The 22,225-nt window shown below is 39.1% G+C and overlaps 1 protein-coding gene across 1 annotated transcript in view; it reads right to left on the reverse strand.

The window, feature by feature from the left end:
• LOC124788907 (death-associated protein kinase 3-like) overlaps positions 1 to 22,225 on the reverse strand; it is a 96,386-nt gene that overhangs the window by 65,842 nt on the left and 8,319 nt on the right. Inside the window, exons 2-4 of the mRNA XM_047256190.1 lie at positions 19,657 to 19,799; positions 15,227 to 15,442; positions 2,449 to 2,587 (exon numbers count right to left, since the gene is read on the reverse strand). Of these exons, the coding sequence (XP_047112146.1) occupies positions 2,449 to 2,587; positions 15,227 to 15,442; positions 19,657 to 19,715 (414 nt within the window). The 5' untranslated portion in view covers positions 19,716 to 19,799. The remainder of the gene's footprint in view (positions 1 to 2,448; positions 2,588 to 15,226; positions 15,443 to 19,656; positions 19,800 to 22,225) is intronic.

Consider the following 22,225-nt stretch of genomic DNA (forward strand, 5'->3'; position numbering starts at 1 on the left):
ATACTGTACCCCCTTCCACCTTTCAGATTTCTCTTCTTTGCTCAATACTGATTTTCCATCTGAGCTCTTCATCTCCATACAGCAGTTTTTCTTTTCTCCATATGTCTCTTTAATTTTTCTTTATGAAGTTCGTATCTTTCCCCTAGTTATATATGTTTCTACAGACTTGAATTTGTCTTCTAAGTATTCCTGCTTAGCCATTTTGCTGTTACTGTCAATCTAATTTTTTAGACATTTGTATTCTCTTTTGCCTGCTTAATTTATTGCACTTTTATATTTCTCATTTCGTCAATTAAATTCAATATCTCCTGTGATATCTCACACTTTCCACTAGGTCTTGTCTTTTTACCTATTTGATCCTCTGATGCCTTCACTATTTTATTTCTCAAAGTTACCCCTTTGCCATTTACTGTATTTCTGTCCCCTGTTTCAGTCACTTGTTGCCTAATGCTCCCTATAAAGCTCTCAGCAACCTCTGGTTTTTTCAACTTACCTGGGTTCCATCTCCTTAATTTCTTACCTTCTAGCTATTTCTTAAGTTTTACCTGTTCACAACCAATAAATTGTGGCTGGAGCCCACATCTGCCCCTGAAATGTCTTACGTCTTAAAATCTGATTCTTATGTATCTGTCTTACCATTATATAATCAATCTGAAAACTTCCAGTGTCTCAAGGTCTCTTCCACATATACAACCCTCTTTAATGATTATTAAATCAAGTGTTAGTGATAATTAAATAATGCTCTGTGCAGAATTCTACCAGGCAGCTTCCTCTTTCATTCCTTTCTTCTAGACCACGTTCTTCCTTCTCTTCCTTTTCCTACTATCGAATTCCAGCCCCCCACCACAATTAAATTTTCCTGTCCCTCTTCAACTATCTGAATAATCTCATAATTATATTTGCTAACTAATCTGCCCAATTAAGAGATCTAACGTTCCTCACTCCAGCCTGTGTAATGCTGGTTTTGCTTTCTGTGATGACGGCATCCTCCTGAGTGGCCCCACCCACTAATCCAAATATTTTATGCAACATTTAACCATATAGTAAAGCTGTACGCTCTCTGGGAAATAACAGCTGTAGTTTCCCCTTACTTTCAATCATTTGCAGTACCAGCACAGCAAAGCTGTGTTCATTTATCTTACAGGACCAGATCAGTCAATCATGCAGACTACTGCAATTGTAATTAGTGAAAACGCTGCTGTCCCTCTTCAGGAACCACCCATTCGTCAAGCTTCTCCATGGGTACCCCTCCATTGCAGTTACACCTTCATCCACAGTATGGCAACTGTATCACCAAGGCACACAAGCCACCACATCATGAAGGAACAGACACAGCTTAATGATTCACAGCTGTTGTAAATCTTACAAAATGGATTCACAAACTGCGAGTACATTTTGACGTCAGCTGTACATATTAGTGACGCACGAAAATTTGTGCTGGACTGCGACACAAACCCGGATTTCCTGCTTATCACGAGCAGTCACCTTAACCACCCTGGCTATCCATATACAGCTCCCGGTCTGGCATAACTTTGTCACTAATAAAATGTACAATTGGCATCAAAACATATTCACTATTTGTAAATCCATTTCGTAAAATTTACAACAACTGTGAATTATCAAACAGTGTCCGTTTCTTCAGACATGCATGAACACTGTAACATAACATACAGGCACTGTGTAAACACAGACATTGTGGAAATCAGTGGTACAGATGCCTCGACAGGCTAAAATGATGATGACAAAAAACTTTCTCTCTCCCTGTGTGGGAATCACAAAGTAGAGCATAGGGGATATGGACAACATGACACATGGAATTCTGAGTCAGTGTGGGAGGCATACATGGGCAGCCGAAGTGGTAAAGGCAACCTCTCGCAAAAAGCAGGAAACTGAGGTTCAAGTGGTCTGGCACAAATTTTCATGTGTCGCTAATAAAATGTACAACTGATGTTAAAATATATTTACAATTTGTGAATCCATTTTATAATGTAAACAGTATGTACTTTTCATTCAGTCAAAAGCTAGCAATCATTACGAAAACAATCTATGTTTCATTGTTTCATTGCTGTTCTATGTCAACTACTGAGGCTGTTGCAGGTTACAAAGCTGATCATATAAAAGATAACTTCGAGCGTCAATAAACATGAAGAGATCAAAAATCAACTCGTGCAGTGTTGTGTACTTTAATAAATGTTCATCAATTCCATTAATAGTAGGAAAACAATAAAAGAAGGTATGTTATGAGGTGTCATAGGCATAATTCTAGGTCAGTAAAGCTACGTGGGGGATCTCTGTCCACGCAGTTTGTATGTGAGACTATGTCTTAAACACTGAAAATGAAGGACCATACTTCATATAAACTTACTAACCTTGATGATTTCATGTTAGAAATAATTCAAACCAAAATTTTATGACAGTGCTTTGGAAGTATTGCTATTTCTCACATACCTTGAGGTCAAGATGAGCGATATTTTGACTGTGCATGTGTTGTAATGCAAGTAGTATTTGATGAGCACAATAAGCTGATTCAGTTTCCTCCAAATGACCACGAGATTCTAGGAGAGAGGACAGTTCTCCACCCTCCAGCCTGTTAGAATTCAAACAATTCACATTAAATATATAAACTCTTGAAGCAGCTCTATTCTATTAGCACAGTATTTATTACTTTGCTAAATGTGTGACAGAAGAAAAAAACTATAACAAATGTACAAAAAATATTTCAACCAATTATGTTTACGCAAGGTGAAGACATAATATCTTTGTATCTGTAAAAGGGTGGCATGAACTCTGCCAAGTGTCCATTCAATATAACATTGTAATGCCAACTTATAGCAATTTGTGTCCCTCAAAATTTTTACCCCTTCTCACATAATTCATGCAGTTTTGTTAACATAAATGTGGAATAACAAATGAGAAATTAAAATCATTAAAGTTAAGCAAGACATATAAGACAGGCAAAATACCTTCAGACTTCAAGAAGAATATAATAGTTCCAGTTCCAAAGAAAGCAGGTGCTGACAGATGTGAAAATTTCTTAACTATCTGTTTAATAAGTCACAATTGCAAAACACTAACGCAAATTCTTTACAGAAGAATGGAAAAAGTGGTAGAAGCTGATCTCGGAGAACATCAGTTTGGATTCTGGAGAAATATATGAACATGCAAGACAACACTGACCCTACGACTTATCTTAGAAGTTAGGTAAAGGAAAGGCAAACCAATGGTTATAGCATTTGTAGATTTAGAAAAAGCTTTTGACAATGTCGACTGAAATATTCTCTTTCAAATTCTAAAGATGGCAGGGATAAAATACAGGGAGCAAAAGGTTACTTACAACTTGTACAGAAACAAGGTGGCCTTTACAAGAGTTGAGGGTCACGAAATGGAAGCAGTGGTTGAGAAGGGAGTAAGACAGGATTGTAGCCTACCCCTGATGTTATTTAATCTGTATAATGAGCAAGCTGTAAAGGAAACAAGAGAAAAAATTAGAGAAGGAATTAAAGTCCAGGGAGAAGAAATAAGAATTTTGAAGTTTGTCGATTACATTGTAATTCTGTCAGAGACAGCAAAGGATTGGAAGAGCAGCTGAACAGAATGGATAGTGTCTTGAAAAAGAGGGCATAAGATGTGCAGCAACAAAACCACAACAAGGATAACGGAACATAGTCGAATTAAATCAGGTGGTGATGAGGGAATTAGATTAGGAAATGAGACACTTCAAGTAGTAGATGAGTTCCACCATTTGGGCAGCAAAATAAATTATGATTGTCAAAGTACAGACGATATAAAATGTAGGATAGTAATGACAAGAAAAGTGTTTCTGACGAAAAAGAGAAATCTGTTAACGTCTAGTATAGATTTACATGTCAGGAAGCCTTTTCTGAAAGTATTTATATGGAGTGTAGTCATGTACGGAAGTGAAACATAGATAATAAATAGTTTGACAAGAAGAGAATAGAAGCTCTTGAAATGTGGTGCTACAAAACATGTCGAAGATTAAATGGGTAGACCACATAACTATTGAGGAGGTACTGAATACAACTGGGGAGAAAAAACTGTGGCACAACCTGACTAGAAGAAGGGATCACCTGGTAGGAAACATTCTGAGGCACTAAGGGATCACAAATTTATTACTATAGGGAAGCATGGGGCGTAAAAATCATAGAGGGAGACCAAGAGATGAGTACAGTAAGCAGATTCAGAAGGATGTAGATTGCAGTAGTTACTCAGAGATGAAGAGGCTTGCACAGGACAGAGTAGCATGGACAGCTGCATCAAAACAGTCTCTGGACTGAAGACCACAACAACATCATCTTAGGACAGAACACAGGCAGCAAAACTTGCGAAATTATGTAACAATTTAAAGAAATGATGAGTGTTGCACCACCACCACGACCACCACCAATAACAACAACAACAACAACATACCACAATATTCAACTTAGAGCAATAAAACTGCTTTATAACACCAGAACCTAAAACAATTACATCTTGTATTTGGCAACACAATAAAGGGTAGCATGTACTGGTTTTTCAAGCAGAATTATTGCAATCTATGAAGACAAATATCACATAGTTAAAAGCATTGAGCAGTACTTAAATGGTAGTTTAAAACACAGTTTTCAACATTTATCATTTCTGAGTAATGAAAAATATCTTATGCATATTAAAAATGCTGAAATGGTGAAAGAAGGTGACTACTACAAGTAGTCTGCAAGGCACTTGAGACCTGCAATGAAAGTGTAAATGTGATTCAAATTTTAATTCAAATGAAATGGAGTAACAGTTTCTAATTCTAATTCATAGATGAAATGAAGTGCAGCCGTCAAGAACCATAAAACCTAAAGGAGAAAAAAGTTTACAATCAGAAATGCATTTCAGAATACAGTCAACAATACGAGAGAAGGAAAGTTCCTACTCACCATATAGCGGAGATGCTGAGTCGCGATACGCACAATAAAAAGATATTGTGCCTATCGTGGCTCAGCATCTCCGCTATATGGTGAGTAGCAACTTTCCTTCTCTCATGTTGTTACATTCCATTCAGAATACAATCACATTTTTCCCACTAGAATGTTTAGACTTTCGTCACACTATGCAGCATATTGAAAACTATGTGGTTTATTTATTCATTTACATTAAACTATAGTGTGTGGCATAAAAATTCTTTTCACAAAATGTTCCATGTTTCAGGAAAATAAATGCCATAGACAGTTTCCAACAATGTATTAATGAAGAAGGCAACAGTTCTAAGATAAAATAAGTAGAAAAATGGAAATCTGCTCTTCCCCCTTTTTTGTCTCTTTGCATTGATAGGAAATCCAAATGAAGATGTTCTGATCAAACCTATTAACCACTTTCACTGCTATTGTCAATCCCACATAAAAATGTCTCTCCAATGCAGGACAGCCACCTATGGGGAAGGTACTCGAAGTGGCAAGTATGGTTAGGTCTTCCCAAGAACTTTGAAGACAAAATTACCTTCCCAATCTTGTCAAGAAACAGATCATCTATGGCCTATGGCCGTACTTCTACTGGCCAAGCACAAAAGTATGCCTCTTCATCACTCAATATCATCCAAAACTGGAATGACTAAATAAGATACTGCTCCAGAATTCTGATTACACCCCATTGTGAATATTTCCCCACAAACTTTGTCCATACATCTCAGGGTATTACACCGCTGAACCAAACTATGCAATATCCTTGTCCATATCTAAGCCCCATGCAGCCTCACTGTTCCTAGTCTTTTGCTGAACAGGTCTTATTCCCATGGAAGAGAGAGTGCATTTCCTATCCCTAGCAAAGGTAAAGCCACCCTCAAAATCAGTTACATAAAATGCCAAATTTACTGCAACCACAGCCCAGTGTTCTACACCGATCAGAGCACAAATTATCCAAGTAGACAAATGACCACAACCAAACAGACCAAGCTGCAGAATGAAAGATTCATTCTGGAAATAATGTCACTGACTTCAGCAGATGCATTACAAGCAATAATATTTTAAGTCTCTCCCCAACAACAATTTTTCTGAATTGCAAAGTGGGAACTCTTCTCGCACATATCTATCACTCCAAGAACACCCTCATCTTAATATCTGCTAATCCCTACCCTTCATCTGCCTTTACCCACTCTCCTGTTTACACCCAATTCCACTTCAGCACCCAGACCAGTGACTCTATCCTCCAGGTATTTTCTTATTCAACACAACTCACTCAATACAGCTCACACAATGTAAAAACTTTCTCTCGAACCTTGACTTTCCTTCTCCACACACACACACACACACACACACACACACACACACACACACACACAAGAAAAGAAAAACAAACAAACAAACAAACATTGTACAGTCTCTCTCTCTCTCTCTCTCTCTCTCTCTCTCTCTCTCTCTCTCTCTCTCTGTGTGTGTGTGTGTGTGTGTGTGTGTGTGTGTGTGTGTGTGTGTGTTTAAAGATTAAACAATGAAAAACATGGTATGGAATAACAATATTAAGAATGGGCAGATGCTACACACCACATACAGGAGACACTGAGTGGCAGACGGACAGAATGAAAAAAAGACTCCTAGTTGTTATTCATCCATTGGACTAGGTCCTTCATCAGGTATAGAACACACACATACATGGTCACTGTTGTCTCTTGGTGATAGGTCCAAATGTGACGGTGTGTTTGTGGGATAGAAGGCTTGTATAATACTGGAGTGGGACTAAGGAAGAGGACAGGGACAAGTGAAGGTTGTAGCAAGAAGATTATGGGGATGAAGGGCATGCTGCAGGGAGAGTTCCCACCTGTGCAATTCAGAAAAGCTGGAATTGGTGGGAAGACTATGACACAGACTGTGCACCTTTCATTAAACCCAAATTATGCAATATGTGAATGTAGCTTACAACCAATTATGTAAATAATAAGAATTTTACCACACATTCACTTTTGTAAGCCAATTACATTCTACATCATAGAAAGTTATTGCAAATACAGTAAATGAAACATGAAAATTAATTATTGTGTGTCAGCTATGCTTCTGTGATTGACTAGAATGTTTCATGTTCAGGAGCATATGTGTGGTCAGGCGTCTGAATGACTATATTTCCAAGGTGTTTTTCTAGTCTTTTCACTGAAGCAGTTTCAATTCTAGCAATGTATAGCTGGTGATTTACTGTGTATGCAGTTTCATTTGTGTCTGGCCCATGGACCTGGTTTTATTGTTATTATATTGTCGTTGTTGTTGTTGTTGTTACTAAAAAAACCACTATCACAAATAATAAAAACTATTCTAATGACTACAAAAACCATAAACATTTGACATCTGTTACTTGATGAAGACCTCCTACAGAATTAGTTGCATGTTTCCTAATGTCATCTGGCCACCTTCCATTAGGTGCTTCTACTTTATTTGAGTAAAAGAGTACCTATTTGCCCAATCCTTCTGCATGTTACCAGAATGGTTGAATTTGGGAATGAGAGTTTCAGTTAATGCTACATTGCCAACACCATGAAGGTGTGTTTCTACATCTGAAAGATGATATCTACTCAATTTTCACACCAGTTGCAGAAGAATGGTGCGTGTAGTGCCAATATGAGGAAGCAAATCAGGTTTGCATTAAATAAGTTTTGGACGTGGTGAATTGATGTTGGTCACGAATGCTTTTAAGGCAACAAAGACCCCATTGACCACATCTCACAGGGTTTGAAGAAGGTTGTGTAATTGGACTACAAGAAGCTGGATTCCTTCTGTGATATTGTAGAAAAACTTGTCAGGAATGTAGCCACTGTACATTATTACTTGCAGCAATGGTCACTAGAATGTACAGTTGCAAGACATGGCGCTACCAAAAGGAAAGACCACTGTGTTTGGCATATGGCACTGGTGCGGCATACTGCATCTGCAGCAGCAATCTGAGCAGCAGTTGACACCACAGTGACACAAAACTGTTGCAAACCGGTTACTTCAAGGACAGCTCCGAGCCAGACGCCCTGTACAGTGAATTCCATTGACCCCAAACCACCACTATTTTGCAACTTCAGTGATGTCAAGTGCGAGCTCATTGGAGGGCAGGATGGAGGTATGTTGTGTTTTCTGACGAAAGCTGGTTCTGCCTCGGTGCCTGTGATGGCCGTGTGTTGATTAGGAGGAGGCCAGTTGATGATGATGATGATGATGATGATTATGATTGGTTTGTGGGACACTCAACTGCGCGTTTATCAGTGCCCGTACAAATTCCTAACCTCCATTCAGTCCAATCTCGGCACTTTCATGAATGATGATGAAATGATGAGGACAACACAAACACTCAGTCATCTTGAGCCAGGTGAAAATCCCTGTCCCCATCAGGAATCAAACCTGGGACCCCATGCTCGGGAAGCAAGAATGCGACCGCGAGACCACGAGCTGCAGACAAGAGGCCAGTTGTGGACATGCAACCAACCTGTCGGAATGGTAGACACACCGGACCTACACTTGGAATTATTGTCTGGGGTGTGATTTCGTATGACAGCAGGAGCACTCTTGCGGCTATCCCATGCATCCTGCATTTTTTTTAAGGCAGCTGCACTGTAAATCTGTATGTCAATCTGGTGATTCGACATAGTGCTACCATTCATGAACAGCATTCCAAGGGGTGTTTTCCAACAGGGTAACACTCGCCCACGTGCTCTATAGAGTCTCGACACGATTCCTTGGCCTTCTTGATCACCACATTTGTCTTCAATTGAGTATATATAGGACATCATTGGATGACAAATCCAGCATCATCCACCAACCACGTGCAACAGACATTGAACTCCATCCCAAAACCTGACATCTGGCATCTGTACAACACAACGCATGCACATTTGTATGTTTGCATTCAACATTCTAGCAGTTACACCAGATATTAACATACTGGCATTTCAATTGGATATGGCTTATCTCACACTTACATTAACCTGTGCTCTTGCAATGTTAATAATGTAGATATGTTACCTTGACAAATGTATTCCTGAAATTTCACTACTCTACATTAATCAATTTTTGGTGTTGCAATTATTTTTACATCACAGTATTTTTCGCATTAAACAGGCTTTAATTTTACCCATATATAGACAGCTGACAGCTTGGTGTGAAACTTTAGATAACAATAGCAGCTGAGTAGTGAAAGACGAAGAACTGTGGCCTCTTTTTTAAGTAGCTGCTTTTCAATCTTAAAGAGTAATTAAGAGTTAATTCCCACACTTATCAAAGTGACTAGATCAGCAATAAGTGAAACTGGTTGTTAGTACACTTTACAGAAGTGTGCAATGGCTAATTCTGCCAATTAATGTATATCTTGACTCCTTACACATTCCTGAAGGCTCTTCTCCTTCTTTAAGGAATGTATACAATACAATAGGTTTAAGAATGAATGAACAAAATGTCATTTTTATCGCTTTTTGGAATCCAGCAAAAAAATATCCTCTATCCATCTGCCATCCATTCACCTGGCTTCACCAATCTCCATTATAGTCATAACTGTCTTCCATTCTAGTCTGTTCAAGATCCATTTGTTTGCTTTCCCGTTGCTCCTAATAATTCCTGACATGGATATCTCCAATGCTCACTGAGCAACACTCAGTTACAGAAAGGTTTTCTTAATTACTATTAGTCAAAACTGTTAATTAACAATGATTACTTTGTGTTTCAGACATAGTGTAAGCTTAGTTTTGGAAGCTATTTAGTTAACCAAAAGTACTGCAAGACATTTTAATCTTCTGACTTCTTTCGTCACCCAGCTAATCCCTGTCTTCAGCTTTTCTAAATAGAAACACTCATTAATTGGCTTTGCAGCTTCATTGCAAATATATAATATTTTCTTTTCAGTGTATTCATTCTACACCACTTTAGTCCAGTTACAGTTTGATTTTAGATCTACAGTAATAAGTCCTTCCCGTAATTGTTGAAGTTTATCTGCATTATGGTCATGTAATTTATAAATCTCAGCTTTAAACTTCCCAAAGACGTCCTCAACTTCTTTTTGGTTTCCTTTCTTTAAGCAGTAAGCTGCTGCCTTCGTAAATGCGTATAGATCTAACAGTTTGTTGACAGGTGAGGTTGCTCTCATCCTGGGGTCTGAATGAACTGGCCTTTCTTTTTATTTTTCCCCAACCTACCCCCCTTCTATTCTTGAGAAAGGAACTATTAGTTCCAAATGCTAGTATGGCGTACGTACTGTACATGTGTCTATCAGCAGTACTGTAATTTCTCATATAGGCAAGCACTGCCCAACAATTCTGTGTCATAATTTCATGACTTAAACTGACTAGGATTACTGCAGCCTGAGATAGATGTTTAGGCCTATACGACATACAGAATAAATAAATGTTGTACAAGGAGTTCTTTTACATAACCATGTTGCCTACCAGTTTGCATACTATGTCTTCACAGCAGCAATTTCTTCTTGTACATCTCTTTGCTGGTAGCATGTCTTTAGCAGTCTTGCCTTGGGTCTGTCTTCCTTTTGCTAATGGTTGCTGTCCAGTTCCTACTTGCTGATGTGAATAGCATAGTCTTTGAGGTCGCCAACAGTCTCAAAGAATATTTATTATCCATTTCATTCAACTCTCTTCATAGTACTTAATTTCTTCTTATGTTATACACAGTGCCTCCTTGGAAGATGCTTGTTTCTATGTCATTTGGATCTGATGGAATTCTTACTTTGGCATTTCAGCTTACTCCACATTTACTGAATGCTGTGTCTGTTCTCTTCCTTCATCCAAAATACACGGCCCAATTAAATTAATGTGACCACTGTTCGATTATAACAACAAACACAGGCACAAGAAGGCTGTGAGATGGCATCAGCCAATAGCCCACTAACTAGGACTGCACCACGACAGGAGCGGCCTCTATATGGGGAGAATATAAGTGCCACTCCTACTAGCCTCGGTGGAGAGTAGAAGACAGACACTAGTAGAAACCACGCCTTAGACTAGAGCACCACAAAAGCCATTATTAGAGATCCACGAACTTGCATGAACACTGCATATAGCAAATGACACTGAATGTTTGCGTGTCGCCCATTGCTTACAACAACTCACTGTATATCCAAAGTTAACTATTGTCAACCTTCTTTATTATCATAAAAAACTATTAATGTGTTTTGCTTAAATTGTTGTTAGCTCTCCGAGAATGCAGCATCCTTTGGCTCCCAATAAGAGAAGAGTGGGCAGGACCCCACAACCACCACCTATGTTCGATGTCAATGTGCAATAACTATTCACAGACAACAGGTAGCAGCAGTAGTAGTGGAGGGTATACAAAGCATGTTGGGACACGTAGAAAACAGTGCAGTTATCATAGTGCGGAAATGGAGCGGTTTATCTAACACTTAGAAAGACATGATCATTGGATTTTGGAATAAGTGTGAAAGCATTTCCGAAATGGCTCAGTTTGTAAACTGTTCACATGGTTAGAGTATACTGTGCATAGCAAAATGGTGCTTTCCAAAGCCAAGCCGAGGCAGCTGTGGTGCACCACAGGCTGTAAATGACAGGGGCGAATGACAGCTGTGGAAATGTGTAGAGGCAAATATATATGCAACTGCTAAACAACTTACTGCCCAGATGAACCAAGAGACTACCAACAGCGTCTCCTTAATGAGCGTCCAGTGAACAGTGCTGTGTATGCCTGCTTTGGACACTCATGCTAGCTGCTGTTAATCAGTGTCAAAATTGGAATTTATGTGCCATTACCACAATTGGATGTCCACTGAGTGGCTACAGTTGGCCTTTCAAATGACTCATATTTTATGGTCAATTGGACAGAGATTGCCATTGGTGTGTATGGCATGGAAATATCTTATAGCAAACAAGGGGGGAGCTTTATGGTCTGGCAAATGTTCTCGTGGCATCCTTGGATGAATTCCTATTTACAGAAGGCACAATGGAGCAACAGAAGTATGCATCTATCCTTGTGGACCATGTCCATCCTACATACAGTTCGATTTTCCTCTGCAAAATGGCATCATAATAATGTAACATGTCAAACATCTCACAGTGTGCATGTGTGGTTTGAGGAGCATCAGGATGAATTTTCCATATGTCCCTGACCACAAACTGTCTGGATTTAAACCTTACATAGAAAGTGTGGAACCACCTCAGTCAGGCTGTTCACATTACGGAACCCCAGCCAAGAAACTCAGCACAGCTGGCCATGGCACTGGAGTCAGCATGGCTTCACATTCCTTTTGGTACCTTCCAGAACCTCACTGACACTCTCCCTACACATCTTGCAGAGGTCTGCACTCCAAAAGATGATCATTTAGGCTTCTGACAGGTGGGCACACTAGTGTGACCAGACAGTGTAAAAGGAGAAGGAATCATGTTCAGACAGAAAGTGTATCAAGCTTTTTGTCAGATTAATGTGGTCTGACTTTCTTGTATATTTGACTGGTGCTAATGGGGTCTTCATTCTTATGTCTGCTGCCATTTCTTTGTCAAGCATTTATAAATATCAGCTTTTGATGTTACCAACTTACCAAAGATGTTATCTACTTTCTTTTGGTTCCCTTTATTTAAACAGTAAGCTGCTGCATTCTTAAGGGCATATAAGGCTACAGGTTTAATGCAAGCATTCTCAGCAGAATTTTAATTCATATTGTCCTGCATGGCACAGTATGAACAGAAAGTTACTGTGCAGTTACAACATATGTTGGAAATGACATCTGTGGATGGATTCATAGGTTTGAGCAGCTGAATTTTATTGGAAAACACCTTCAGTAGATCTGACACTTCTTATGTAAACAGTTATTTCATGTTTTCAATCACAAACTGTGCATGGGAGATTGCTACATACTACAGATTTCTGGTGGAGTAAAGCCCAGGGAGTGAAGGGGCCATAGGTTTTTTTGAGATGACATGTTCTGCAAAAACCTCTTCCAGAAGACACATAGCAGTAGTTGTGCGCACAGTAGTGGAATCTTGATGAAACCATGAGTAGTTGATTTCATTTTCCACTAGTTGGCCAATGAAACTTGAATCAATAAACGGTAATGTCGCTGCCCACAGTTTCTTCACAAAATACAGGTCCAATATTGCACCATTTGGATAATGCTATCCATTCTCCAATTTTCTGATTATGAAATGGCATTTCTTCATTGACCATAATTTTGTGTTAAGATTGCCTGACCAGTAAAATCAGGGTTCAACTGCACAGAAGATCACATAAAGAATACTAAATAATATTAATGGTATTTCTCTCAGTAAAAGATGTAAACCATCTGCAGTAACCAATTTTCTTTTCATTATTGGCATCTTGCAATTCTTGCATGGCTATCACTTTCAAAGGGAACAATTTCAATGTTTGCCTAACTGCTTTATGTGTGCTTGTAAGCTCAACATCTTTATCTTGTGCCAACATGCACATGATTTTGCCGGGCTCCGCTGCATATAGTCAATAATATCCATCAACATCTGTTCATTTGGTTTAGGTGGTCTTTCAGTTCATTTGTCATTTAACACTGAGTCTGTCTCTCAAAATTTCTCAATAAGATGACTGACTGAACAGCAATAAGATACAACTGTTTCTAAGAATCTTTCAGCAAACATCTCTTGCACTAAATCTGATGTTTATTGCAATGTTGAAACGCATGTACAACAAGAAAACTACATTTCTCAGTTGAAAGCACCGTAATTTAAAAACATTTTGAACTTACAAACACTACACATTGCATTCCTTCAGTAGCTTTCATCTACTGGACCAAAAAGTTAAATGTCAAGCAAATGCAAAATTAATTTAAAAAACATTTATGTATCTACAAAAAAAAAAAAGAATTCTTCCAACTTTGTTTCGAACTTCCAACATAATCTGCATCCACGGTCCACAGTCCAATTTACAGTGACTTTCCAAACATACTGTATAACCAACTTGCAGCAGCACTCTCTTTTTATTCAATACTGGGGCGATATGGGTTCTATCAGTTTTTACTTTTTCAGATGTGCATGCTCCAAAAGGGACAAAAGTCGAAAATTATGCCTCATGATATTTCAGTTTTAGCCAGAAGTTTTTTACACGGACATTTGCAATGTTTTCATTATTTTAGTTCCTTTCTCACTTTCTCATGTAAGGACCTGAAATTTTTGTTTCTTGTTCAGAATAATGTCAAGGTATTGGCACAATCTCATGCAAGAGACAATTTCTTTGTTCATTTGTAATGCGAATTTTCTGTGTTTTGGAAAACCTTCTCTTCAGCAAGACATATGTAGTTTCGTTAGTAGCTACTTTTAGTTTATTCTCAAAGCATTACTTACTATATTTAATGCCAGATTACTAATATTCAATTCTTAAGTACCCTGCAACTGTAATTAAGACGCTGTCTATGAAGCCTTAAAAACTGGTGCTCTTTGTTTAAATCTTTACAGATGCAACACCTTACTTATATCTCGGAAGGTTGGTTCATGAGTAGAATCCTATGGTTAACCTTTTGTTATACTTATTCTTCTGCAGATGGGTATAAGGAATGGATCACTTCAGTGTTCAGTCTTTGCAGTAGTCCATGAAGCTACAACAGACACTTTCACGAGCTTGCTTTTGTCAAGTGTGTGAATAATAACTTTTCTTGAATTTTGCCCAGTATGTTCAGTAAGCATATATGCCATTATGACTTTAGCTGTGTTCAGTCTCAGTCTTCCTGTTTCCTTGGAATTACAGCTTCTCACATTTTCCATGTTCATGGGGTAAGATGTTGCTTTCAATTTTTGTCATGTAGGGAGTGATTTCTTTCCTCATGATTTTATTCCTTATTTCTTTATATCCTGAAAGATTTCTATTTTTATCCCACCTATTTATCACATTTTTCACTGTTTCAAATGTTTGATGGACATGCACACTTCCTGTTAAATAAAAAGAAATTCTGCACTGTAATTTTCTTGTAGTCTTTCATATTTTTCCTTAGGTGTTCTAGGTTTCTCTGATTCTTTTTAAGCCAGAGTCATCAGGCAGCAATGTCATTAAGAACTCTGCAGAGTCCTGCAAGCTCAATGTCAAGGACCAATTATCTTCTCTCAGCATGGATAGGACAAAATAAAACTTAACTTTCTACAATGTGTATAGCATGTCTTAAATATTTGTTCCAAGTAGTTCTTTTATAAATTTTCTCATGCATGCACACACAAGTGATACCACTGACAAATATTTTTGTTACAGAAATAAATGCAGCTTTGAATTTTTGACTTCTGTAGTTGGTTTTTTTGAATATTCATGCTTACATCTCAAGAACCAGGACCGCATGTCGAGGACTGTCAAAAGCTTGGTGCAATGTCACAAGGTGTGGATGGCCAGCCAGGCGACGCAAGAGGTGCACTTCACGTCGTATGTCTTCCTGGGATACTCCTCGACATACTCGACGTTTTCTGACGAACTTGGCAGCAAACTGCCGTCCTGTTGACCTCTCTTGACAGCGTCGCACCACTGCAAATTGGCCTCTAAGGAAGAACACATGTACACAGCTGTAAGTTTATCAGAACACAAAACAATGGTACTTATACTTAAATAGTATCAATTCATACATCAGAAGTCTAACATCAGTTGTAGATTTTAGGATAAGAAAAAACTAAAAACACAGTTTAAAAATACAATGGAAGATGAAATGTGCTAAGGAAATTCCACAACATTACGCTAATTAAACAGACAGCAAAGACAAAAATAATAAAAAATAAGGAGTGTATACTTCTACATTTGTGTTGTACCTACTAAAAATGCGTATTTATTTCATCCCAAGCATTTAGTTTTATTCATTTAAAACTTCATCCGTGGGTGCATTTTTGTCTCATTTCTTCTAATGTCTCAAAGTGTCAACTGCAAGCATATTTTTCAGGTATTCCTACATTTGTCACAGGCACGGTGTGAATGCTTGCATTGGGTAGAATGGGAGGAGGTGGTTAAGGGAAGAGAGAGTTGGAGGGGCACGAGGGGAAGCTGATGTCTGGGAGCAAGAGGCAGCAAGAAAATGGATAAGGTACATGACACTAGTGTACTTGCCCTGGTAGAGAAAGAGGAAGATGTGTGCAGCACACGATGATGTGAAGGAGTGGGCTGGGGGGGGGGGGGGGGGGGGTTTATACGACAGTGGAAGAGAAAGACAAAATGGCTCTGAGCACTATGGGACTCAACTGCTGTGGTCATAAGTCCCCTAGAACTTAGAACTACTTAAACCTAACTAACCTAAGGACATCACACACATCCATGCCCGAGGCAGGATTCGAACCTGCGGTCGTGCGGTTCCAGACTGTAGCGCCTGTAACCGCTCGGCCACTATGGCCGGCTGAAGAGAAAGACAGCAGAATTTATTCTGTGGGAGTAGATTCACAGAGAAAAGTGGATGTCATGAGGATAAGGATGAAGATCGACATGGCACCAGAGTTACTGAAAATTGAGACATTTCCCACCTAAGTAATTCGGAAAATAAAAGCTGGTATTGTGGGACAGCTGCAGGAGGGAGGGAGTAGGGGGATGGCATCTAGATGGCACAAATTGTGTAGCAGACATTTAAATAGAGCATGTTGTGCTCAGTGCCACATTTTTCCACGGACTGCCTTGATTAGTGGTGGTGCTTGAGATACAGCAGATTTGGTATGAGAGGACTAGAGTAGGATGTTCTTGGTGAGTGCGGAGAACAGGTCTTGCAACATGGTCTTCCACAGGGATATACTACATGTAGCAAGGGGTTGTGTGCAGGCGTGGCACATGGAAGAACCTGGATATTCCACAGAATTAGACTTTGGGGGAGGTGAGGAGAATTATGGTAAGGGTGCTCTTCACTTCAGGGTACAATGAAAAGTGGTAGAAGTCATGGCAAAATACATGTTGCTGCTGTTCAGCCTTGGGAGTTGTCCTCCACATCTGGTTTGTGAGGATGGTTGGAGAACTAGGGGCAAATGTTATGGTACAGGAGATCTGTTTGTGGACTAAATTTGGAGTTTTTGAAGACTATCACAACATATGTGCGATGGACTACTTGGCACTGCAGATGTTCTGTCCATGTTTGGCTAGACTTTTTACGAGGGATGTTTTAATGCGAAACGGATGACATCTGACATAGTGGAGATACTGTTGATAATTGGTGGGGTTTACATGGATGGAGATTTTCATAAGGCTATCTGAAAGTTGGAGGTCAACTTCTAGGAATGTAGTACACTGAGTCAAAGAAGATCTGGTGAAATGGACAGAGAACATGTTGACATTATGAAGGATTGAGGATAGAGTATCTTGTCCCTTATGTCAGAAATGAACCTGAACCAGATAAAGGGTTTAAGATATTGAGTAGCTAGGAAAGCTTCCTCTAGACAGCCCATAAACAGGTTGACGCAAGAGGGTGCCATACGGCTGCCCATTGCCATGTCACAGATTTTTACATACTTTCTCATCAAAGGAGAAATAGTTATAGGTAACAACATAGCTAGTCAGGTGTGTCTGGAGCCAGCAGGATACTGCAAGAAGTAATGTTCAATGACAGCAAAGCACTGGATATGGGGATGTTGTGTTATGAGGAAGTTACAATGGCAGTGACAAAAAAGAATCCAGGTGGAAAGGGAGTGAGAGTGAGGGAGAGGCAATGAGGGAAATGGTTTGTGTTCTCGATATGTGAAATTAGGATGTACTCATATTTAGTGGGTTGGAGGTGCTGGTAAACTTGTCGAGACAGTTTTCGTGATAACAAAGTAACAAGCTACAATGGGGGATACAGGGTGTCTAGGTTTATGGATTTTAGGAATGTTATACATGATGGGTATGCCGAGGGATGGTGGAGAGGGGAAGAGAGATGGGCTTGGGCAGACGTTCTGTGACGGGACTAGAAAGGACTGGTAAGGACTGGTTTTCTTGAAAGGATCATTGTGGCAGGGCTTGTAAATGGAGAGTCAGTTTGCAAATACCTACCGTCACGTAATCGGTGCTGTTCATCACAATAGTGATGGGTAATTCTCTGCTGGGAGAATGATCAAATCGGTGTCTGAGTTAAGATTTTGGACAGCTTCTATTTTGTCCACAAGAAAGTTTGTGGGTTTGTGTTCTTTTGAAGAGACATGTGGCCAGGCTGCAAGTAAGGTATTCCTGGAAAGTAACTGGTAGAGTGGATGGCAGGGGGGGGGGGGGAGGGAGGGGGGAAGGGAAGGGGAGGTAAGAAATGGGAGAGTCAAGGTTCAACGTTAGCTGTTAGTCAGGTTTTGTCAAAGAAATTATTGCAATTACGTGTTTCCAATATACGGGTTAGGTGATAGTAGACGTTTGATTAGTCCAACATGATTGAATTTGGGCATGTCATTGACAGTGACTGAATCCTCTGTGGGACTGAAGTTCTTGGTTAGTAGTTTGACAACAGACTACTGGGCTTGTTTGGATTCTGGGATTTGTGTGATGTTGGGAGAGCATTTTGGAGGACTTTGCAGATGGAAGAGGTCAGCAAGACTGGCTCAGGTTGTACGTGAGGTTGACAAGGAGGTTTCATTGGGGTAGGATACATCCTGTTGGGCAGTCATTTTCTGAGACAGGAGATAAATGACAGAAAATTAGATAACTTTAAGAAATGGTCTTTGGAGTGGTCTTCCAGTTATTAGAGAGTAATAATTTCAATTTGGAAGATAGGGTGCAAAGAATTGGGAGTGCATAACTGAATTCAGAGCAGAGATAATTCAGGGGCAACTTTCCCAAGGAATTTTTTTCTGGGGGATATGGATTGTTGTACTCCAAAGACATGGAGATCATTGTGAAAAGAGGGGTGGTACATGAGGAAAAGAAATTTTTTGATTATGACATTTCACTTGTGGGGTTGGGGGCAGGTGATTTTGACTGATGAGGCTGCATTCCATAAACATTATATGGTACTATGTTTTACACAAGATAAGAGAAATTAGAACTCATACGGAGGCATACTGAGTTGTTTTTCCCTTGCTCCATTTGAGACTGGAATAGGAATGGAAATGACTAGTAGTGACAGGTGGTACACTTTGCTTGGGGGTGTGGGGATTAAGCACTGCATGATAACACTGGAAATAAACCTAAAAGACACTTGCTAAATGGAAACAAACTAAATAAACCCAGGCAGATCAACAAATAAAGACCTGAGACGTAAAAATAGTTGTGGAAAACTATTTGTGGTGTTGGGAAATGAATACATCAAAGGTAATTACATTGGGGGGGACCTGTTACACAGTCTCACAGTATGAGAATATTTTGTTGTGTGACAATGATTGTCTATCATGATGTTCTATCATCAAAGCACCTGCAATCAATGATAACGAGTGTCACACATGTTTGGCACAACTGTGTTTGTTCACATCTTTTCTCAGGCATAACAACATATGCTTCAGAAAATCTGTTATCAGATCAAGAGCAGGGAGATACATTGCAGGCAATCAAAAGCTGTCCTCACTGTTAAATTTTTGCTTCGTGAAGATGATTTCCATAATGAAATGTTCGGTCATGTATCATATGTTCGATAACAAATTTCATGTCAATATTTCATTAGTTACTTAGGAAAGGAAGGTATAGAAGTAACTTAAAAAAAGACCTATTCTGTCTTTTTTTTATTTGTATATCCACAAATCTGTACTGAAGGAGACTTCATAGAAATCTAGTATTTGTATGTCAAAGTAAATGAATGTTACTAGGTGCAAGATGTAAGATTACACAGAAAACTTACTTTCCAATATCCTCAAACACATCGTAGAAATTTTCAAAAGGTTCTGTTATGAAGTCCATAAGTGACTCCTCAATGTGAAAGACGAGCAATCAGGCCTCCATGGCATTCAACAATTTTCAGTTCACGAAAAGATGGTTGCTACCCTGGAATAAAAAAAACAAAATGCAGAAACAACTAAATGGCAGTTTTGTTTCTGTGCTAAAAAGGATTCTGAACATGTAAAGGAACTGACCTTCATAAAATGAGAAAACGCACGCCCAAACAAACAAACACCCTTCCATTAACATTATTCTGATTGATTAGCAAAGCTATTTTTTAAGGCCAAAAACTCAACTTTTTCATCAGTTAGCAGGGTAACTCTTTCACATCATGTCTGTGATCTTGCAGCCATGTCACAGCCTCCTACCAGAGGCTGAGTGTGTTGCACAGTTTAAAAATGATAAGAGTGTCATCCAGTTTCCTTTATGACAGTGATTTTGCAGTTTTCTCACCTGTAGCACTATTTGAGTATTACATGATATCTTCTAACCAGTTTCACTGTAACAAGGAGGATTTCTCAAAACTATCTTCTCTCCTTCAGACCACCAAATGATATTGATTACAGTGGTGCCCAGTTGCTGTATTTTAGTTTTATTCTGTTTGAGGATCTATAAGAACTCTGTTGCTTGGATGGATAGGACTCAAGCAGTCCATCCACGAAACAAGAAATTTTAAAAGACTGAGAACTGGCATTCATGGAATTCCAATGAGCAGTGTGGAAAATACACGTCAGCATCTAAAGTCTCACTTACACGAACAAGTCTAGTACAACAGTCACCCACTAACATAGCACACCTTCAGCATAAATAATTCCTATGGAGATCTGTACTGGTACAATTAAAGAAGGCGATTTTTAATATGACACATAGTGTTTCACCATCACAGACCAATTACGTTGATAACGTAGACAGGTTGAGTATTTTCTACCAGCATTGATAAATATCAGAAATAACGGAGTCAAGGCCACATTAAAATTTATGGTATTGGTTGTTTGGACCAAATAGCAGTGAGAGTTAGAAATAATATTCTCGTGCCTCATTACTAGTAACAAATAATCATAGACAACAGTTACATTAGTATCTGTAATTTATGTTCCAAATATAATAAGAATTAAATCAGTATTTGTTTTTAAACATCTGTTCTGATGTAATTTAATGCAATTTGCCCCAAGTTCCAAATATGATATCAACAAATTGTTACTGAGGTAGTATATGATATACACAAATCAAGTGAGGTTTATTATTCAAGACAATAACTTACTGTGGAGTTACGGTGTGGTGATGGCTCTGAGCACTATGGGACTTAACATCTATGGTCATCAGTCCCCTAGAACTTAGAACTACTTAAACCTAACTAACCTAAGGACATCACACAACACCCAGCCATCACGAGGCAGAGAAAATCCCTGACCCCGCCGGGAATCGAACCCGGGAACCCGGGCGTGGGAAGCGGGAACGCTACCGCACGACCACGAGATGCGGGCTACGGTGTGGTGAAAATTATAACATGTTCATTTGGATTTGATGTTCACTTTCATTCTTAGGAAAAATATTATTTGCCTTAGATAGTATGTGCTACCAACAAAATACTGCTACAGTCATATGTGATAAGATATAGGCCTATCACCATTATCATGTGCTGTGAAATACTTATCACAGTACTTTTGGCAAGCAGGAATACCAGGAAAGAATAAGCTGAGAAGATGACAAATTATGTGACTGGATGGCACAGGTGAAACAAACGGCAAGCTAATTCTTCAATTTATTCTAAAGAACAAGTACGTTTAGTCTGTTACCTTGCAACTGTTCTCTTGTGTTTGTTTCTTCTTACCCCACCCAGTAACACAAAACCTAACTTGCGCGTTTCCCAAATAACATCCTGAAAGCTCTGGATCAAGGCAGTCTTTCAGATATAGTATTTGACTCAGTTCCACAACAAAGGTTATTAACAAAAGTAGCATGACATGGAGTATCAAAGAAATTTATGACTGGATTGAAAAGAATGATGCAGAACATTACCTTAAATGGGGAGATTAATGGGGGATTAACAGATGTAGAAGTAACTTCCGGTGTCTCCTAATGGTTCACATGGCTCTGAGCACTATGGGGTCATCAGTCCCCTAGAACTTAGAACTACCTAAACCTAACTAACCTAAGGACATCACACACATCCATGCCCGAGGCAGGATTCGAACCTGCGACCCTACCGGTTGCATGGTTCCAGACTGTAGCACCTAGAACCGCTCGGCCACACTGGCCGGCGGTGTCTCCTAAAGAAATATGTTGTGATCATGGCTGTCAATCTTGCATACTAATGGCCTGATTTACAATGTTGGTAGTAAACTCTGACTTACTGTAAATCTTGAAAATAGTTGAAAATGGTGTAAAGCTTAGCAACTTGCTTTGGATGTTCAACAAAGTACATTTACATCTACATACATACTCCAAAGCCACCTTACAGTATGTGGCAGAGGGTGGTAAAATGTACTACTACTACTACTACTACTACTACTAGACATTTTATTTCCTGT

This window comes from Schistocerca piceifrons, chromosome 3, assembly GCF_021461385.2.
Source record: "Schistocerca piceifrons isolate TAMUIC-IGC-003096 chromosome 3, iqSchPice1.1, whole genome shotgun sequence".
Taxonomy (NCBI): domain Eukaryota; kingdom Metazoa; phylum Arthropoda; class Insecta; order Orthoptera; family Acrididae; genus Schistocerca; species Schistocerca piceifrons.